Source organism: Muntiacus reevesi, chromosome 1, assembly GCF_963930625.1.
Source record: "Muntiacus reevesi chromosome 1, mMunRee1.1, whole genome shotgun sequence".
Taxonomy (NCBI): Eukaryota; Metazoa; Chordata; class Mammalia; order Artiodactyla; family Cervidae; genus Muntiacus; species Muntiacus reevesi.
The window spans coordinates 21052570-21073410 of record NC_089249.1 but is presented as its reverse complement, the minus strand read 5'-3'; the positions used below and the strand labels follow the sequence as shown (position 1 = coordinate 21073410).

The window sequence follows — 20841 nt, the reverse complement described above, 5'->3', positions numbered from 1 at the left end:
TTTTGGGGTCAGAGAGAGTTGGGTTTAGGTCCTACCTCTGCTCAGTAACCTCAGGCAAGTCACCTAACCTCGCTGAGCCTTGTTCCCTCATTAGCAAAATCCTGAAGGCAATATCTACCTCATAGGGAGTGTTGTGAGGATGAAACATGATGCAGTGTACACTATACCTGGCATAATACTCAGCAAATGAGTGTGATTACTTTCCCAGACCCTAGCCAGGGATCTTTCTACACGGCTGGTCCTCAAGATGTTGCATCCCCCCACCCACTGCCCCAGAGCTCAGCCATGCCTGTGACTTCAACTCCCTGACCTCCCCAATGACCACTACAACTCTATGTCCAGCCGGCCCTCTCCAGAGTTCAGAGCTCCTGGGCACCTTCCACCAGAATGTCCTCCAAGCATCCCAAACCCAGCACAAAGTCCTGGCTCGTTCACTGGTCTCTATATGATTTGGGTCTGTCATTTTGGCCTTGGTTTCTTTACCTATAATGTGAGCAGGTTGGAGGAGGTCACTATGGAGGATCTCTGAGCTCACCTCCAACATATCATCTCCCCAGCTTGGCACCACTTCCTCCCCAGCCTCACCGCCTTCAAAAGCAGCACTTCCAATCTTCAGTGAACCCCAGCTTGAAAACTGAGAGTCAACTTGGACTTGTCCAACTTGTTCATCATAGCCCTCAAGTCTGCAAGAGTCTCCTCAGAGATGCTACCCTATGTCTACACCCCTCCTTGATGCCATGACCATCACCCTAGTCCAGACTCCTAGCACGATACATTCAGGCTCCAGAACCAGCATCCCCATCCAGTTCACCCTCTGCTCCTTCTTCCACCCTTGGAGTCAACTGGTGGTCAACGAAGGACCAGTGCAGCTTCCCTCCAATCTACCTCTGCATGGAGGCTGAGCATCCTAACACCACCATCAGGAACTGGAATGCCCTGTTGACAGCATCAGCGTCCTGGAAATTCTTTATAAGGCTGGGGATGAGAAGAGGAAGCTTTCATGGTGTTCATACTAGACTAGACACTCAGTAAATATGTGTTACATTCACTCATGCTTTTCAAAGCACACCTCTTGGATGGTCATCTTCAATCCAAGACAGACCACCCCAGAGATGTCTTTGTGAATCTCCTGAAAGCTGTAAGCCCTTGCTTCACAAAAGAGCACTTACCCATGACTTTGGGAATACAATTTCAGGGGGTTCTTCATCCCCTGGCCCATCTCTAGAGCCAAGTTTGCCCCTGATTGAACTCATTTTACAGACAGAGACAGAGGTGCAAAGAGAGGAAGGAATGTGTTGGAGAACATGCAGAGCATGTGTTTCTAGTAGGCATTAGGTCATCTTATGAAAATGCTGGGTCCACTCCCTGCTTCGGTCCCCAGCTTTGAGTAGTCAATCGCAGAACCCCTAGTCTGTCTGTTGCCTCACTCATGCAAGAGAAAGAGGGAGACAGGCCTGTACTGCAAGGCTGGAGAGAGAAGATTGGGTAGAAATAGGAATCTAACCAGCCCCATGCATGGAAGACAGTTCCTATTCCATCCCTCTGCTCGAGTGCTCTCTTCCTTTCCTTGTGGGATTTTGGAGCCTGGAGATGTTACTGGCATCTAGAGTGTTCACGGAAGACTTCGTGGAAGAGGAGAGCTCTGCTTGAGCCTCAGTTTTGGGTGCTGGAGGGAGGCAGGGACTAGGGGTTATTAATAGGCCTGGCTGGAGGGGCCCAGGGAGGGTGAATGTGATATAGACACCCAGCACCATGGTTGGGGAGTACCTGACACCGGAAGGGGAGGGGGCCGGGAACCCAGGGGAGCGCCGCCTCCCAAAATAGCCAGAGCAGAAGCCTATATAGGTGGCCACACTCCCACCAGGCTCACTTCCTGACACGACCTCCCACCGGCCCAGCCTTTCCTCCAGGTTCCAGCCCGCCACCCTCCACCTGAGGTGAGTGGCAGCCACAGGGGCTGGATGAGGATGGAGGGGAGGAGGGGAAGGATGGCCAAATGTCCCCTTCCCCCCCAGAGACACAGGCTGGACTGGTGACACAGGCTGAGAGGCGGGCAGCCATGGAGTTCAGGGCTAAGAGTACAATTCCTGGGGTCTCCATCCTAACTCGTGGTGTGACCTGAGGCAAATCCCTCCCACTGACTGAGCCCACCTACAGAACAGGAGGGGTGGAGTCAGACATCTGTGGACTCAGGTGGGGCGGCCCCTATCCCAGGAGGAAGGGATATGGAGGGCCGATGGGCTGACCTAACGACATCATTTGATGCTCTGGCTGGGTGGACTATGGCGTCGAGTCAATGGGAAGCTTCTGCAGCAGGGAGAGATGGAAGAAGCAGGGGGGAAGGATGGGGCTGATGAAGTCCAGCCTCTGCCACAGGGGTCAGTGTTCGGGGACTCCGCAGAAGCCGATCTGAGGCTGAGACACGTGGGACCTGATTGGTATGGTCCTGGGCACTGGCGGAGCCCCATGCAGTGGATCACTGGACTTGACGTTAGTAGAGCCGGGGGTGGATCCCTCTGAGTCGCTGCCTTGCTGTGTGTTTTTATGCCACTCGCTGACCCTCTCTGGCCTCAGTTTCTCCACTAGTATAGCATAAGGATCCCTCAGCTGGGGAAGCAGATTTGCCAACAAGGCCCCTGAAGTGAGCTGAGCCTGGGGCTTGAGATGATAACACAGAAGCCCAGCATCTCCAAGTTAAAAGGCCAGTCAGGGCAGAAGCAACAGGAGCAGCGGAGGGGTCCAGGGATGACCTCACATGGTGAAAGATCAGGACAGGAACTGCAACCTCGGTGCCTTGGAGACCAGCTGGCGGGCTGTCCCCTGAAGGAGCTGACTCACAGAGAAGGGGACCCACTGGAGCCAGCAGCATCCTAAAGTTCCCAGGAAGGGCAGCCGTCCAACACCAAGCTGAGGGAGACAGTGTGGACAGCGAGTGCCAGGGAACCTGAGCTACAGGGAAGCAGGGCAGCTCTCTCCAGCTCCTCCACCAAGGAGCACAATCTCAGCCCCGCCCGCCTGCCCACACCTGAAGTCAGAGGGCCGAGAATCCACCACAAAGGCCCACCCGCATGCCATCAGCAAATCAGAGGGAGACTGAGGCCCAGGGACGGGGAAGGTCACAACCCAAGGTGACACAGGGACGTACTGCAGCCCCAGATCTTGAACCCAGGGCTCCTGACTCCTTGTCCAGTGCTCTGCACACTTTAGAGACAGCTGGTTGCAGCCTGAACCCTCGGGGAACCATGGGAAAGACAGCAACGGGTCTCTGACTGTGTAAATATCAGGTAGTGTCATGTTACCCAGAGATGAAGTTGGGGCCATAAAACCTGCTTCGGTTGTCTTGGAAGTGTGGTCTGAGCATGGTACCGGCTCCCCAAGCATGGGCCTTGAAGGTGCACAGAGGGGAAGTACCTTCTGCCACCCTCCCCTCCCCCATACGGTTTATAGGGGCAGGAGGAGTCCAGACCCGCATGATACTCCTTGGCTCAGGAGACCAGGAAAGCAAGTAGTTAGTGGGGATCCAAGAAGGGTTCTTTGAAAAGTCAGACTATGGGAAAAAAAAAATCGGTTTCTGTATTCCGAGTTCCTGACCAGACGTGGGATGGGGAACCCGCAGAGGGCCCCAGCAGCACCGGCCTATCCCTGCCACCACCTCCCTCCCGGTGGGTCAGGTTTCCAGACCTCAGCGCTCAGATTTTGCAGCATAAATTTGCATCCAGGACAGACAGCGGAGGCAGAGGTAGGAGTGGAGAGAGAATGGGAGTAGGGCCAAGGGGCCCACGAGGGTGTAGACCTGGCCCCTGTCGGTCCAGTATACTCCCCGAAGAGGCCGGACATCCTCGGAGGTGCGCGGATCCCAGACCCTGTGCCGCACCAGGCAGGCGCTTCCTGCTTGCCCTTGACGGCAGGAAAACCCTCCAACTGGGGACGCGGGCGCCCTTTAAATTCCAGAGGTTGCCCCTTCCCCTGGAGCCCTGGCTGCAGTCCCTGGGGTCCCAAGGACCCCCGGCAGGGCGGGGCGGGAGCGGCGGCGGGACCGTGCGCCCGCCCGCTAGCCAGGCCCGCACAGCTCGGCGGCGCGGCTGGACTGAGCCGCGGTGGCTGCGCGCCGAGCCCCGCGCCCCCTGGCTCTGCGCCAGGCCGGCGGGCGTGCGCCCGGCGCGCGGCACTGCAGCGCAGGTCATATGAGCAGAAATGATGAGAAAAGCACTTTTTTAATCTTTTCGCACTTGCTCTGCCCGCTCAAACAGTTGCAGGATGTCGATGACAGACTTGCTGCACGCTGAGGACATCAAGAAGGCAGTGGGGGCCTTTACCGGTGAGCAGCGCGCTCCCCTCCGCATCCCTCTCCCCTCATCCATCTCCCTGGCCCCTGCACCCCCGTGGGTCCCGCGGCTGGCCAGTCTTCCCTGGCGCTCCTATGCTCACGCCTTCCGCGGGGCACTAGCGGAGCGTGGAGGAGGGTCCACGGCACTACCCAAACTTGGCCCCGGCGGGACCTGGCGCAGGCAGCGGGCTAGGAGGCCGGGCGCCCTGCCGGACAACCGAAACTCTCGGGCGCCAAAGGCTGGGTAACCGCGCTGCGAGGACTCAGGTCCCGGACCAAGGGCGAAGATCGGGGTGGAAAGCGGGACCTCTGGGTCCCTGTGAGCGCTCGGGGTTTTTCAAGGCACTTGGAGGGGCCATAGGTGCTCATGTTTCTCTCCCCGCGACCCCTTTCCGGAGAGGGCTTTTTCCGCCCAGCTACTCCTTGCTGGTTTCCTGAATGTCCAAGCCCCTTCTCCGGGGCTCAGAGCCCGCCTCTCTCAACGGATCTGCGAGGGAGCGAGATGACCTTCCCCAAGCTGGCGCTCTGTTCTGCTCTGCTCAGCGCTGCGCGCAGAGCATCCTCCGCGCTTGCAACTTTCAGCCTCCTCAGGCACCGAGAGAAGGGAACGGGTCAGTCTCATGTCTCTGAGCTGCCCTGGACTTGAAGGCTTAGCTGCTTAAGTTTCTCCTCCCTCCTGTCTAACAGATGGGGAAACTGAGGGAGGCAGAGGGTTAGAAACTTGCCCAAGGTCACTTCGCAGGGCAGAAGGGGGATGAGCATGGGGGTCACCTCCAGGTGGTGTCCGCATCCCCCTCCATCTAGTGTCTGAGGTGGACAGAGCAACTTTCCTCCCCTCCAGCCCAGGAAGGATACTTTTACTTGGTCTAAGGTCGTTTACTTTCCCAGGTTATCCTTAAAAAGGAGCTCAGGGTACAGAATATTGAAGGAGGGCTCCTTTCCTTTCTGCTTGGCACTCCATCCCCTGGGCATGAAGCCTCCCTCTCAGAGCCCTGCGATAGCCCACCCACTTCTCCTTGACCCATCTTGTCCCTCTGAGAGGAAACCTAACTGGGAATTCTTGGGGAGACTTCCAGCACCCGCCCCCACTCCCACCGGAATGGATTTCTGCAGCAAAGCCAGGACTTCTGTGTCCTCCCCCTCCTCCTCCTACTATGTGACCTTGAGAGAAACTTGTCCTCTCCGTGTTGATTTTCTGGCCACACAATCCATGGCCAAGAAAAAGGTCGACCCTCCTCCCCAACAACAGACAGACATCATATTCACTCTTCCTCCAATTCCCGTACCCACCCCCACTCAGCCACCACCCAAAAGTCTTCATGGAAACCTCTCTGCCTTCAAATGCTACCCCTACCATTAGCCAAGGTAATGGAGGGAGTTGGGGAACCCAACTTCCAAGTGGAAGGTGGAGAGAGTTGGGGAGCCAGGGAGATCTGGGTGCAAGATCCCCTCTGCCGCCCCTAGCTGTGCGACCTTGGTCCAAGCCCCCTCACCTGGCCTGGACTCCCTCAGCCCTGCCACGGAGCTGTATCTCCTCCATCCCCCAGAACTGGCCCAGCTGTGACACCCCGATTCTCCCACCTTTTCCTAGGACCCTTCTCTGTCCTCATTTTAACACCCTCCTCTCCATCTCCCAACAGCTGTCGACTCCTTCGACCACAAAAAGTTCTTCCAGATGGTCGGCCTGAAGAAAAAGAGCCCGGAAGACGTAAAGAAGGTATTCCATATCCTGGATAAAGACAAGAGCGGCTTCATCGAGGAGGAGGAGCTGGGGTAAACTGAGGCCCGCAGGGACCGCCCCGTCTGCGGCTCTGGGGGAGGGAGCGGGATGGGGGTTGGGACACTTGCTTCCAAGTTCCGGTTTGTCTGCCCTGCTCTCTACGCCCATCACAGAAAAAAACCATCCGCTGTTGCTTCTGGAAGAATAAAATCCTCTGCAGAAAGTGCAACTAACTAGGTTAAATTATAGCCACTTAATATTGCTAATGGAATGAGGCTACTTAATAATTTAATACAAACTGAGAGGCACTTTTTCTCATTGCCTAACACCATAGCCAAGACAGAGAGCGCTCCCTTGAGTATTTCATTGATTTTCATTCCTCTAAAAGCCACTTTCTGCCATCCCACAGACCCGTGCCCTTCTGTACCAGGATGGTTAGAACAGTTTCTAGGCATGTCATGGGATGCAGAACCAAGCAAGGCAGAGAAGGTTATGACTAGGAAAAGGCAAAATGACATCAGCAAAAATCCTCCCCCCCATAACCCTCTTGGCCACCTGGCCCACGTCTGCCAACCCAGCTGTGCTTTATGTAACTCTCTGGCCAAGACTGGCTCAATTTTGTCAGGAAGAGAAGGGGAGGGTATGGAGAGGGGCCTTTTAAGTAGAGACTTCCCCATCCATCCTGTCTCTGCCCTAAACCATCTCGCAAGGGTACGCTTTGTCTAGATCCTGCGCCTCTACCTTCCCATGCCCAATGTGTGTGCACACACATGCAGAGGCTGACTTCTATTTACCCTCCAGGCATCACTTTCTCCAGGAAGCCTCCCCTGACTCTTGCCTCCCCCTTGGTGGGATGGATGCACCGTTCAAGCACTGCTTTCCACTTCCCACCATTGCATCCATCACACTCTGTGGCCTCTCTTGGAATACTTGACTTCTCCCTGTTTTTTAACTTGACTTCCAAAGACCAACTCTATGCCCCCATTTCTAGCATGGCCATGGCACAGAGAAGATACCCTCGTATTTGTTTTGTTGACTGAATAAGTAAACAAATGCAGGTGCCCTAGCGGAACTGAGGGCAACCCTTTGCTGAGGACAGCCTGTCCTTCTCTGCACACCCATCCGCGAAGCACGGCCATGGTGGGGCTTCCTGGCCCAGCACAACGGCATGCATGCTCCCTGCTCATCCTCCTCTTCAAGCCGCCTGCTTCCCCTGTGCCCACCATCCACAAGGTGACTCTCACCTGACTCCCTCCCCCTTTTCTCCCTTTCCTCCTCCAGATTCATTCTGAAAGGCTTCTCCCCAGATGCCAGAGACCTGTCTGTTAAAGAAACCAAGACGCTGATGGCTGCTGGAGACAAAGATGGAGATGGCAAGATTGGGGCTGATGGTGAGTACCCGAGACCTGGGCACATTGTGAATCTTGGGATGTTCGAATGCTAAAAACTCAGAGCTATGTCCCTCCATGATGTGAAGGGGAGGGGGAGTCCCGCAGTCTCCAAGATTAGAAGAAAAACAGCAATCCATTAGGTCTAAGAGCTCTGTCATGTAAGCCAGGCAGAGGAAAAAATTGCTATTTTTTTCTAGATTTGAACAACTCCAAAGGAATAGATCCTTTTCTCTCTCTCTCTCTCTCTCTCTCTGCTGTGTAAGGAATCCAGGAGAATTGGGGATATTTTCTAAATTTTGTCTGCGCCTCTGCTTGGGTTTTGGTTGCAGCTCTGCCCAAATGGGCTCTGTGACCTTGGGCAGTCTTTCTCCTACTCTGGGCTTCAGTCTCCCATCTGTAACCCAAGGAGATGAGGCCAACTGATCCCCCAAGGACCCTACTGGCTCTCACATTCTCAGATTCCAGGGATGGAAATTCTTTATCGCCTCTCCTTCTCAGCATCTTGTCTTGGGTGTCCTGTAACTTCAAGTTTCAAAACCTGTTTTGGCTTCACCTACCATTCCAACACTGTAGGAAAGCCAGAGGGGGGAAAAAAACAGCTAGCCAGGGATCAGCTGGGAATTAGGAAAAGAAACATCCAGCCTGATTTTGCTTTTCGAGCTTTGCTTTCAGGACAGGCAAGGGGTTGGTGGTCCACCATCCCTCACCCTTCTCCATTCAGATCTATCCAGCATTCACATCCCGGCATCTTTCTTTAGTAGCACCACAACATCCTTAAGAATCATCTCCATTTTGCAAATGGGCAAACTGAGGTTGAAGGTGCTTGACCTGCTCCGTGAGGTAGGACATAAGTGGGGAGTGAGGATTTAGAACCACATAGCTCTTTCCTACATGCCACACCACATCTGTGCCAGTCCTAATGATGGTCCTTTCTGCCAGTTTAAAAGGAAACTGTATTAAATGCTTAGGGTCTGGGCCCATGCTGTCTGGGTTCAAATCCCAGCCCAGCCACTTTCTCACTGTGTGATTTGGGGCAATTCAAGCAACTTCTTGGGCCTCAGTTTTCTCATCTCTGAACTAAAGATAATGATGCTTCCTATCTCATTGGATTGTCAGAGGATTACCTGTATTAATGAGTGATGCATAAAGAACAGTGGCACAGAGAAGTGCTATATACATGCCTGTTTAATTTTTTAAATAGCAACTAGGTTGTATTCATCCTTTTATACCCAGTATCTAGCCCACACCCAGCCCACACTTAATACACATTTGTTGCTTGAGCATGAAATCTAGCCCCCTATGCTCTGCGCTCTCTCTGCTTTTCACCAGCTGTGACCTTGACCATAACCTCTCCACACCTAGGTTCCTGCATCTGACAAATGGAGTGCACAGTTTTATCCTAAGACCTGCCTGGGCTCATTGTAAAAATTAAGTGGCTAGAGATACAAAATTGCCTTGGGAAAGGTACAAGGATTCTGAACATGGACATAGTTTATTAAAGTTTTATACCAGAGATGAGAAAGGAGCAACTCTAACAAGGTCAGAAGCAATGAGTCGCCTGGCCTCCCGTTGGCAGCTGCCCTTCTGGGGTCTCGGAAGGAGGGAGGTGGTTTTAAAGGAACCAGAGCAGAGGGTGCTGGAGGGAAATGGGTGGCTGGTTCAGGTGATTACAGTGAATGGCACATATCCCCACACCCCCATCCTCACCGGGTCACCTATCAGACAGTTCTACCCGGAACCCGGTTCCTGCCATGACCCTTTGGACCTCCTTCCCATTTTTATTTGCAGCCAATATGCTACAGCTCAGAAGCCCTAGGCAGGGTCTTCATGCCTGGCTGCCCACAAGCAACCTACACAATGAAGAAAAACCAGGCCAGATCCTGGCCTCCCTCCCTTCCTCCCTCCCTCCTCCCCTGCCCAACTCAGATCTTAAAGCCCTAATTCAACTCTTCCATCATACCAAAAGGATATTTACTGAGTCGCAAATATCTACAGTGCCAGGCAGTGGGGGAGGCAAAGAGGAATTAGACCCACGACTTCCTGGCTGGGCACATCTGAGCCCTGATTTCCTCATCTACAAACTGGGCATGACAACACATAACTCACTGGGATTTTGTGAGGATTCTCTGGCAGTGTTGGGTGCAGAGCACAGTAAGTGCTCAGTAAACAGCACCTGTAATACTATTGCTATTCTATCTGCGCAATGCTTACAGCTCTATGATACAGACACAAACCCAGGGTGAATACTAGGCAGAGGCCGGGAGGTGCAGACGAGCTCTGGAAGAGGGAGACAGCAGGCACTGGTGCAGACTAGAGACCACAGGCAGGTCTGCCACAGGCCAGGGGCAAGTGGGGGGCAGTCCAGGCGAGGCCTGGGTATCAGTCAGCAAAGGCACTAAGGCTGGGAGGCGTAGGGCATGTTTAGAAAGGGGACTAGAAGTTGATTTGCTGAGAGCGGGAGGCAAGAGAGAATGACTCCCAGGGCGAGCAGTGTGTGTCCGGTCCGAAGCTGGACTCTGCACACACGTCACCTCATGTGACCTCGGGATGACAGAGGACGCAGATGCAGATGCAGGAAGGGCGGCTGCAGGGCCCAAGGTCACACTGGGGCCAAACCCGGGTCTGTCTGCCAGCACAGTCCGGGCTCAGGCTGACCCGGTGAAAGTGTGGGAGTCAGGGCAGAACAGAAGAGAGGGGCGAGAGATGAAATGGGCAACAAGAACAGGTCACCCTGAGGTGGGGGGCCACACCTGGTGCTCTGGAGATGAGAGGATGAAGACACACATCCCTGCTTCTGCCCCTGTGCACCATACTGTTTCTGAACGGCGACAGGAAGGATGGGTGTGATGGAGCCCAATAAGCAGCGGGATAGGAGAAAGAGCCCTCCGTGGCCCACAATTTTCTATTTTAGGCTCTCTGCTTTGCTGCCTACTCCCTCTCAAGGCCAAAGAATCTAAGCCCTGTCCACCAGCTGGGGGACGCCTTCAGCTCCCACTGGGACTTGGGATAATTCATGGAACTTGTCCGTGACCCTCAGGTGCCTGCTCTTAACATCAGCAGTCTGATGACTGGCCAATCCTGGGGTCTCTTCAATCCCTGGGACTCCCCAGGTACCCCCGTGCGTACACCCCTAGACAGAGGGCCAGGTTGGCAGCTAGCTCAGCCGTGTGACCTTGAGTAAGAACAGCAGTGACATCCTAACTCCAAGGAGCCCCCTGTGTGCCACACACTGAGCTTGGTGTTTTACTCATTTCATCTCCCCAGCTTCTTAGAGGATACTACTCCTATCCCCATTTTACACTGAGGACACTGAATCTCAGAGAGGCTAAGGTTTGCCGAGGAAGAGACAAGGTCAAGATCTGAGTTCAGGTCTGTCTGGATCCAAAGCAAGTGCTCTGTGCTGGCTGCTTCATTCATTCATTCATTTCAAGTCAAAAGGCATCTACCATAGATGACTTTATTTATTGACTTATTGCTTTCTCTGGGATGGATGTCAGCTCCACAAAAGCAGGAACTTTGTTTGGTTCAACTCTGACCCCAACACCTAGAACAAAGCACATAGTAGGGGCAAAAGAAAAGTTCGATGAACGAATGAATGAATGAATATATGTCCAGCAAGGGGATACAATGACGAGGAAGTGTGGTATTTAGGGAGCAGTCCTCTGGCTAAGGGTAGAGACCCATTTTGGCTGCAGGCTTGCATGTAGCAGTGCTTGGGGCTTCCAGAACCAAGGGTACTGCCTCCATCTCTAGCTGCTTGTCCTTCTGAAGGTGAGTGATATTTACCAGGTCCTTAAGGATCCCAGATTGATGAGAGTGGGTAGAAAGACGAAGTTCTAATTATAATCCTTTGCTTTCCTGTCTCTCAGGAAAAGAGATAGGAAAGTAAAGTCAAGGAAGCTTCCTTACTTTCTGGAAGCTCAACAACTTTTATAGATGTGGTCAATTGATTCTCGACAGCCACCTTTGAAAGCCTGGTACAGAGCTGGTAAAGGGGAGAGTTAAAGTAGAAAAGGAAGGAGAAGCTGAGCAGAGATGAAAGGTGCCCCCAAACTCAGGCATCAGTAACAGGCAAGACTAGGAAGTGTCAGGTTCCTTCTCAAGTATTTGTCCTCCCCCCACCGTGGGTCTCCAGCAGCACTCAGCCCACAACACAGATGTCTGGACCCCATCCTCAGGGTTTCTGCTTCCTTAGGTCCAGGGTAGAGCCCAAGCGTTTGCATTTCTACTGAGTTCCCACGTGGCGTTCACGGTCAGGGGACCACACTTTGAATACCACTGCCTTATGATCATCCTAGAAAGTAGATGCCATCACTCTTCCAGTTTACGGATGAGGAAACTGAGGCCCTCAGTGGTTAAGGAGCATGCCCAGCCTCACTCAATAGCAGAGTCAACACTAAGACTCAGAGATCCCCGCAGGACCCTCTGCCACCCTGCATGTGTCCACAGTCTGGGTTCTCTGTACCCAATCCCTGCCCGCATGGACAGACAGGCTGACGAGAAGAGTGGGCACCATTCATGGGCATTTCCTTCAGGCCTCACAACAGCATCCCAAGATGTGCCCTCACTGTACAGACAAGGAAGGGAAGGGAGTACAAACCAAGGCCCAGGGAAGTGGGTGGCTTACCCAGGATCACACAGCTCCTCAGGACTGGGGACCTGCTGCAAGCCTCCACAGTCTCTCACCAGCACTCCCCCGCCCCACACTGTAAACAGGAACCGCATACCCCATATACAGACACCCACACGCAGCAGTCCTAGTTAGTTTCCTGAAACCTGGTCCCAGTGGCAGATCCCAGTTTCCTACGCTTCAGGCATGGTCCAACTCAAGAGCCCATGGTTTGCTTTTTGCTTCCATGGCTGAAAAATTTAATCACAACGATTGCCTGACCCTTGCAGTTGGTTCCATGTGCCTGAAAGCATTTGCCTTTTCTGCTTCCTCCTGGCAAAATCTGTCCTCTTTTATCCTTAAGTAGCCTATTTAATGTGGGAGGTGAGAGGGAAGGAGTAAGCCCTCAGGCTGAAACTCCTGAAGTCAGGCAGAAAACACAACCTGTAGAGTGTGAGTTACTAGCAATGTGAATAGTCAAACCTTTTCCCCTCTCTGGGCATCCATGTCCTCATCCCAAAGCGGGGATAAAAATAACCACTTTCAAAAACTGTTGTGAGAGTTAAGTGAGTACTCTGGAAATGATTCTTTTCCTCTTGTTTCATGTGCTTTTTCTTGTGAGTGCTAAGTCGCTTCAGTCATGTCTGACTCTGTATGACCCTGTGGACTGTAGCCCAACAGGCTCCTGTGTCCATGGGATTCTCCAGGCAAGAATACTAGAGTGGGTCACCATTTCCTCCTCCAGAGGATCTTCCCAACCCAGGGATCAAACCTGCATCTCTTATAAGCTACCTCAAAATCCTTTGGAAATAGTGGAACGCCCACCCTCAAAGGAAATGAAACCGAGTCTAAGACGGGAAGAAAGTGAGAAGGACAAAAGGAAAGTCCTGCCCGCCTCCCTGTAATTCCAGCCCTCCAGCCCCCATGGGGTTTGATTTCCAAGGCAGGCAGGAGGTGCACACCAGGGCCAATCTGCAGCCTTGATGGCAGAGCCCCAAGGCGTGCAGTGTTTTGTCCTATTTCATTGCCTCCTCATCCGGGCTCAATACAGGCTAGGGGACAGAGTTTGTGATCCCCAGTGAGAGATGTGAAAACAGGCCCCACAGATGTGAAGCGTCAGTCACACAGCAAGCCCTTGACCGAATGGAACCTGGGTGTCCTGACTCGGCCACTCCCTCCACCAGGCTGAGCTGGGACATTCGAGTTATAAATGGATTCTGTGCTTAGCAAGATGCTTGCTTTTATTCCCGTGTGGACTCTCCCTAACTCCCAGCCTTATGCTGCACTAGAGAAGATTTAGCCAAGGGAGGGCAGGCAGCAGTTCTTATATAATCGCCCTCCTGCCAAAAGGAACAGCAGCAAGGGGAGAAAGATGTCCCCTCTTCTGGTCCTGGAGGTTACAGCTTAATTCAGAACTCAGGGTCTTTCCATTCCAACCTCTGAGAAAGAGACGCATCCTGCCATGAGCCAGGCCTGAGTTATAATCTTCCTGGCTGAGTGATGCTCGGCCTCAGTTTCCCTATAAGTAAAATGGGAATAAGAAAGCTGGTGAGGATGAAGTGGGACGGCTCCTAGGGTGGTGTCTGGCTCAGAGGGCGCCCCCAGCACTGTTCACCGATTCTTCACTGCCTTCCGCCTTGACCTCGAATGACCCAGCCTCCCCGTCCTCCGGGGTGGGAAAGTGATCCCTGTTTGCAGTACCGATTTATAAGAAACCCAGCCCAGGAGCTATTTAGAGGCGAGGTGATAAACCAGAGGCCTGCCTTCATCCTGCTCATCACGACAGAGGGGAGGAAAGCGTCTTCCAGGCGCTGACTCAAAGTTCGTCTCACTTTCCCCTCAGGCTATCAGCCGGTGCTGCGCTCACCTGTCAATAGCTTCTAATTTTGTCCAACCCCCACAGCGCAGGGACCTGGGACAGACCTAATTAGGCTAATTTGAGTTTCAGAAGGGACAGGAGAGGACTGAACCCGCCCATCCTCTGACCCTTTGCCTGCTCCCTCCCCTGCTCACCCCCACCTTTCCTCTCTTCCTGATCAGATGGTGAGGACACCAGCTAGGTGCTCCCCCCCACCCTGGCCTCAGGTGAGGTTTCCTTGGCAAAGGTAGGGATGTACCTGAATTCCTATGGGAGGAAGGACTCTGGATGTCCCCCCTGCCCAAGAACCACTGTACCTCCTGTAGTCCTCACTGTCACCCTACGAGGAGATACTCTCAGTGTCCCCATTTTACAGGTGCAGAAACTGAGGGGCAGAGAGTGAGTGTCCGTGGACAGGCATATGAGGGATGGGACCCTAACTCAGATGGGATAGACAGTGTCAGAAACGTGTATCACACCGGCGATTTGCTCTTTGGGCTTCCTGTGTCCTCTGTCTGTTTCCATCTTTCTGTCTTAGTCTCAGAATTTTTGTGATTACAGTTGTTATTTCAAAGCCCCAACCTGTCCCAGTGGTGCTGAGGAGATCCAAGGAACTAACATTTATACGCCATCTCCTATGTGCCAGGCATCTATATTTTCTCATCGGGTCTTCCCAAGAGCTGTGCAAGTAGACGTTATCATATACATTGTACACATGAGAAAACTGAGGCTCGGAGAGGTAAGGTAGTGACCTAAGGCCACCCAGCCCAGCCAGGATGTGATGGAATAAGATTCAGACCCAGCTTCCAGGATTGTTGGAAGGTCGTTGGCAGGTGCCAGATGGGACAGGAAATGGCGGGGGTTGGGGGGGGGCAAGAAATAAAGGTGATGGGGCCATCTGTGGTGTCACCCGCTCCCCCACACCCCCTTGCCGGGCAGCAGCCAGGCATTTCATGGGCTTGGTTTTAAAGTAGCTGGAGCTGTAGAAGCATCCTTTTTTTCCCCCCTCGGGGTATGTAGGATCTTTGTTCCCCAACCAGAGATCAAACCAGCACCCCCTGCATTGGAAACCTGGAGTCTTAACCCTGGACCACCAGGGAAGTCCTGGAGCTATAGGAGCATCTTGATAGTAACAGCCGCCAAATGCTGCATGCTAGCTACAGATCAAGCCAGTGATGAGGGCTTTAGAGCTGCTTCCTCTGAACAGCCCAAGGAGCCACAATTTACAGATGAGGAAACTGAGGCACAGTGAGGTGAAGCACCTAGTCCCAGGTCACAGAAGCAAGAAATGGGACTTGAGGGTTGATGCCCAGCTCCTGTGCTCCACACTCCGGAGCGGAGCTGGAAAGGTGTCTTCTAGACCCAAGACTGCACAAATGAGAAAGCCCAGACCCAGCAGGGGGAGGTGTCCTGTCCAAGGACATGAGTGAAGGCAGAACAGCCCAGACCCCGTCCTCTGATGCCCATCCCCATGCCAGCCTCCTACTGCCAGCTCTTGACCTGGACTTTACAGTCTTCATAGGCTTGCCTGTTTGTTTTCCTCTCAGGAGAGACCTGGACGTTTTAGAGGAGACGTTTTGGTAGGAGGGCTGTTGGTTAATTGGCTGGTTCCTAAGAGCTCTGCCCTGAGAGGTGCAAAAGGAACAGAAGAGGTGACCCCTGCCCTCGATTTGTCTCCCAAGTGCCCTGCAGCCAGTTCCGGGAGGACAAAATTAGAATCCTGTGTTTTCTGCAAAAAGCCAGGGCATGTGCTATTGTGACACCCTGACTGCTTCATGGGGGATCCCAGGCGTCTGTTTTTAGAGGCTTTTGAAAACCTCGCGGGTCAAAAACTCTCCACAGTCAGGCTCCAAAATGTCAGACGTTCTCCCGCTGGAGGGCCCCGTGGCCGCTGTCCCCTGGCCCCCTTCACGCTGACTGCCCCAGATGCCATCTGGTGTGAAGGTGACAGTCAGGCTCTTTGCTGAGGAGCAGCCAAGAACCCATAATTTCTAGGGTGAAGGTTGGCGGTGGCGTAAATGGAAGTCAGGAAATGGAAAGGACCAATTACCCCTCTTGACAATTACCCCATGAGCAGGTGATGGTGGACAGACTCATGTCTCCTTTATCCCAGAACAGAGCAATTCAGTGCCCAAGGACAGGCTTTGCGGGCTCCAGCCAGTTTTTCAGATCAAATGGCAGGTTGAAGCTAGAGAGATTTCATGCTTCCATCCGATGTGAGATACTAGCCTCAGGAACGGCCTCTCTACCTCCATGTAGGGGGTGTTCCTGAGACCACAGCCAAACCCCTGCCTCTGTCCCTTCTATGCTGCGTGACCTTGACACTTGACCTCTCCAGGCCTCCACTTCCCCATCTATAAAATGGGAATCATCCCACTCGCCTCCCTGGGCTGTTGGGAGAATTATATGCCAAAAGTCAGTACTTGTTGAACACCTGAGGAGGACTCATGATCCATGCCATCCATTCATCCATCTGTCCACCCATTTGGCATTTGTTTACAGGCGCCTGCTGGGGGCCAGGTCTGTTCTGTTGCTAGGAGAGTTGTGAGCAAGAGAGACAGCGCCCCCTGACCCCCGGGGGTTTACACTGTGGTAGGGGGAGAAATAAGCAATTACATAAGTAAGATAATTTCAGAGAGTGATAAGTACCATGAGGTAAATAAAAAACGGCTAATATGACAGTCATGGGGTGGCGATATTTGAGCTGGTGCCTGTGTCATTCTAGACCCAGGTCAAAGTAGGTCGGAAACCTCCAGGGTAAAGAGGGAAGTTTGAATCATGTCCTCTGTGAGATCTTGGTCATGCAACTGGACTGCGGCCTCAGTTTCCCCACCTATAAAATGCAGACAAAAGCCTCTCTCCCACAGAGGAAGTGAGAACTTAAGGAGATGATAAATGCAAAACTGCTTCTCACGGAGGTGATAAAAATAAGAATTTTTAAATTCTATAAAAATGGGCAATATTAATCAAAATACTAATGGTAAAAGATATGTTGGGGCTTCCCTGGGGGTCCAGTGGTTAAGACACTGCACTTTCAATGCAGGGGGCACAGGTTCAATCCCTGGTCAGGGAACTAAAATCCCACAGGTCTCATTGTGCAGCCAAAAAAAAAAAAAAAAAACATTTCAAAAGAACCACCTGCCTTAGTGGGGTGCTGTAGGTTCAGAGGAGCCCCTGGTGAGAAAGCGGACACTTTGATGCCTGGACTGTGGGAGGAATTTTTAGTGTTTGATGAGGGGTTCCATTCCTGACATTCACTATGATCCCTTAGCCCGCCACCCTGAGGGTTTTCAGGACGAGCAGGAGAACTCTCCCCCTCTCTCACCTTGATTTGATCCCCAGGCCCCCTCCTCCAGGCCACCTGCCTTTCCTGGCCTCAGGGACTAGCTGGGGGCAGGAGAGGGTGGTGTCCATTTCCCAGGTCAAATCCCAAAAAGATGAGGCGCCCTCCACTTGGCGGGGTCAGTGGCAGGTCACTTCCATGATGACAGCCTGTGCTGGTTTGGGTGGTTTTGTCTTTTCACTTGGTGATTTTTTAAATCCTTCTAACTTTGTAGGTCCAACAATAGCCCAGCATCCCCAGTGATAACATTTTACATAACCATGTGCATTGAAGAAATTACCCTGGGAGGTTTTCACAGTAGGTTTCATACCAAGCCTGGGGAGGACAGGACGAACCTCAGGGGAGCCCCACATACCTCTTGTAGCCTTTTTGAAGCCACTTCACATTCAGTTTTTTGTTTGTCTCTCACTAGGAATTGTTACCGCCCTCTCCCTTCATTCCAGGGCCAGATTGGAGAGAGGGCGCCCAGCAAACAGGGCCAGCCTGAGCCTCAAAGTCTAGTTCTCAGCCCCACCTGTGCTGTCCCCACATTACACCTGCGTTTCCAGAGGTGACGGGGCCTTACCTGAGGGTCCCCTGGTGTCTGGCAGGCTGGGGACATGGCATCTCAGAGACACATATTGGAGAGGGTGGCCAACTCCTGTCTTCTCTCGTTTCTTGGAGAGAAAAACAACAGGGAAGACTCTCCCAAAGTAAATCTTCCAAATAAAGTTCTCAGAAGACCGGGCTGCTGAGCAGAACCCCTACTGAGCAGCACATGGGACCCCACAGTTGGGAACACACGGAGCGGGGAGGGTAGGGAAGCTGCCAGAAGGGGCTGAGGCCTCCTGTGCACCTCACCTCTCTTCTGACGGCCTCTGAGTCAGAAGCAGAGCTGTCTTTTACAGAGGATGCTAGTGGGGCTCAGAGGGGCTCAGCATCTTGTCTAAGGTCACACAGCCCACAGGGGGAAGAGCCAGATTTGGGGGCCCAGGCCTCTCTAGCTGAGCTTGTCTTATCATGCAGGAGGCCAGCCCAGCATGACTACTGAGTCTTCCCCAAATACACACCACTGTTTCCTGCTCTCTGAGACTGGACCCGTCCCTCTGCTTTCTCCTACGGGAATCCTGCATCTGCTTATATGCCTATATCAAAAGCCACCTTTTCTCCGAGGGTTTTGTTGATGCCTTAAATAGAAGGCACCTCTTCTTGCTGGGAACACAGGGTCTCTGTGCCTCTCCTATCTTTTCACAAACACATGTGGTCCCCTTGGTGTCAGATGCAGAGCCAAGAGGTGGGACAGAGGAAACAGCCTGAGAGGGCTGCAGGCTTACGGGCCAACGCAGGAAGCAGACAGCAAGTGAACAAGCAAGAATAGACTCAGAAATATTCTGAGAGTGGTGCGTGCTGTGAAGTTAATAAATAAATGCGATTGCAAAGAGGATCTCAGTAGGGGTGGGTCACTGCTTGTACCAGAGGAGTCAGAGAAAGCCCCTTGAGAGGTGACATTTGAGCTGAGACCAGGTGAGTGAGAAGGAGCAGGCTGTGAGGTAGCCTGAAGAATGTACCAGGCAACAAGAATGGCAGGTGCAAAGGTCCTGGGGTGTGAATGCCCTTGGCATGCTTGAGATTCAGAGAAAAGGCCAGCAGCATTCCTGATACCATCTTCTTGCGCCTCCTATGGTGCAGGGACCATCGTGGACTCCCCTGCACCTCCCCTCACCTGGTTTCCCCATCCTTTGTTCATTTTAATGGAGTTGGATTCACTAGAAAGATGTCTGATTGCCCCCTGGTGCCAGCACTGGTCTCTCTCTGGCATCCTTAATATTAAGGCAAAGCAGGGCCAATGTACACTGCTGGGGAAGGGGGTGACCACCGTGGACTGGCAGGCAAGCCCACATGGAGTGGTCTGGATCCCAGAGCTTGAATCCTCAGCCACTTATTACCTGGAGTCACTGAAAAGTCACTTCTGCTCTCTGGTCCTCAGTTTGCCTCTCTGTAAAATGGGGATGGTAACTCCCAGTTCCCTAGTGTTTGTGACGATTAAATGAGGAGCTGTGTGAGACGGGATGGCGCTATTGGTTAAGAACCTGCCTGCCAGTGTAGGAGACATAAGAGACACAGGTTTGATCCTGGGTCAGGAAGATCCCCTGGAAGAGGGCATGGCAACCCACTCCAGTATTCTTGCCTGGAGTATCCCAGAGGAGTCTGGCGGGCTACAGTCCATGGGGTTGCAAAGATTGAATATGACAGGAGCAACTTAGCATGCATGCATGTGAGATAGAGCCCAGCTCATTCTGAGCACCAGGACGCGCTCATCCCTCTGAGCTGTGTACAGAAGTCACATGGTCGGTCTCCTCCAGGGTCTGGCTCGGTCCCCCAGAAGAGGAGGAGCACACAGTTGTTTCTGAACTTGGCTGTTCACCAGAATCACCTTTTGACAAATAAATTCATCTCTCCTCAGACCTTCTGAGTCAAAAATTCTGTAGCAAGGGCCTGGGACTCTATGTATTCTGAAGATTCTGCTGGTGACCCTCATGGGCTAAACCAAGGGGCTAAGAAAGAGCTCAGAAGAGGAGCTAAAAACCAAGTGCTAAGAAAGAGATCTGAAGCCTGGCTCTGCTTCTTCCTAGCTGTGCGACCTCATAGACCTTGCTGGATTCTGAGCCTCTCTTTCCTCTCTGTAGAATGGGAATAATGATAAAAATAGATCATGGGAGTTTTGTCAGCTAAACAAGATGTTGTATATAAAGCACGTAGAAAACTGACTGGTACGTGATAAACATTCAGAAAACTACCATGGCTGTTATTATTGTAATTAGTATTACTAATAATTTGTGGGTGACATGATATCGTGACACAAAAGATATGGTAGGTGCATCATTTCCCATCTCACCTCATTCATTCACTCATTCATCCCCATCTGGATGAACTCCCTCCACCACTCCAGCTCTTTCTTCTGCAGCATATTCGAGAATCAGGAGAAAACACCATGGGGGGGTGGGTTCCCCGTGGTCAGGTCCCGGCCAATATCCCAGGCCATGGTCCCCCTCTGACTCACCTCTGTCATTTTCTTTTGCAGAATTTTCCACTCTGGTGGCTGAAAGCTAAGAGGCTCTGACTGCCCAGGTCTTGCTCCTCTCTGCCCTGAACACCCGATCTCAGCCCCTCTCGCCACCCTCCTGCCTTTCTGTTCAGTTTGTTTATGTTATTTTTTACTCCCCCATTCCCTGTGGCCCTCGAATGACACCAATCTTCTGGAAAATGACAGAGAAACAATAAAGGATGTACCAATCAGATTCTGCTGCTGAAGGATCCAGGCCTGGTAGGGTGTGGATCCTCCTTTGACTTTCCAGGTAGGGATGGGACAGGATATAGACAGAAAAATGAAATGGAAGAGAAATTTACTGAGACCCTCCTCTGCCTTTGGTCCATGGCTTGCCCATTCATCGCTGAACCCATCCATCAAGTAACTGATGAAACTCCCATTTTATAGATGCAGAAACTAAGTCTTGGAGAGGAAAGTGATGTGTCTAAATCTACACAGGTAGGCCTTGTGGATGGATGGATGGATGGACAGATAGATGCTCATTATGACATTTTTGGTTACAATG

The 20841-nt window shown here is 52.4% G+C and overlaps 1 protein-coding gene and 1 non-coding gene across 3 annotated transcripts; both read left to right on the top strand.

The window, feature by feature from the left end:
• The first annotated feature begins 1846 nt into the window (after positions 1-1846).
• PVALB (parvalbumin) lies at positions 1847-20526 on the top strand. 2 transcript variants are annotated; one of them, XM_065921443.1, is made up of 5 exons: positions 1847-1937; positions 4251-4318; positions 5968-6100; positions 7329-7438; positions 20310-20526. In XM_065921443.1, the coding sequence occupies exons 2-5, from the start codon at positions 4258-4260 to the stop codon at positions 20336-20338; spliced, it is 333 nt and encodes a 110-aa protein (XP_065777515.1). In that variant the 5' UTR covers positions 1847-1937; positions 4251-4257; the 3' UTR covers positions 20339-20526. The 2 variants fall into 2 exon arrangements, with proteins under 2 accessions (XP_065777515.1, XP_065777525.1); XM_065921453.1 differs by lacking the exon at positions 1847-1937 and adding an exon at positions 3771-3845.
• On the top strand, positions 16906-16978 carry TRNAE-UUC (transfer RNA glutamic acid (anticodon UUC)). The gene has a single exon. It is a non-coding gene; the product is annotated as a tRNA-Glu (tRNA).
• Positions 20527-20841: the final 315 nt, after the last annotated feature.

What these genes read in the sequence shown, in the direction of transcription:
- PVALB (XM_065921443.1), top strand. Translation starts at nt 4,258, where the DNA reads ATGTCGATGACAGACTTGCTGCACGCTGAGGACATCAAGAAGGCAGTG. An exon ending in GGCAGTGGGGGCCTTTACCG is followed by an intron (nt 4,319 to 5,967) that starts GTGAGCAGCGCG and finishes ATCTCCCAACAG; the next exon opens with CTGTCGACTCCTTCGACCAC. An exon ending in ATCGAGGAGGAGGAGCTGGG is followed by an intron (nt 6,101 to 7,328) that starts GTAAACTGAGGC and finishes TTCCTCCTCCAG; the next exon opens with ATTCATTCTGAAAGGCTTCT.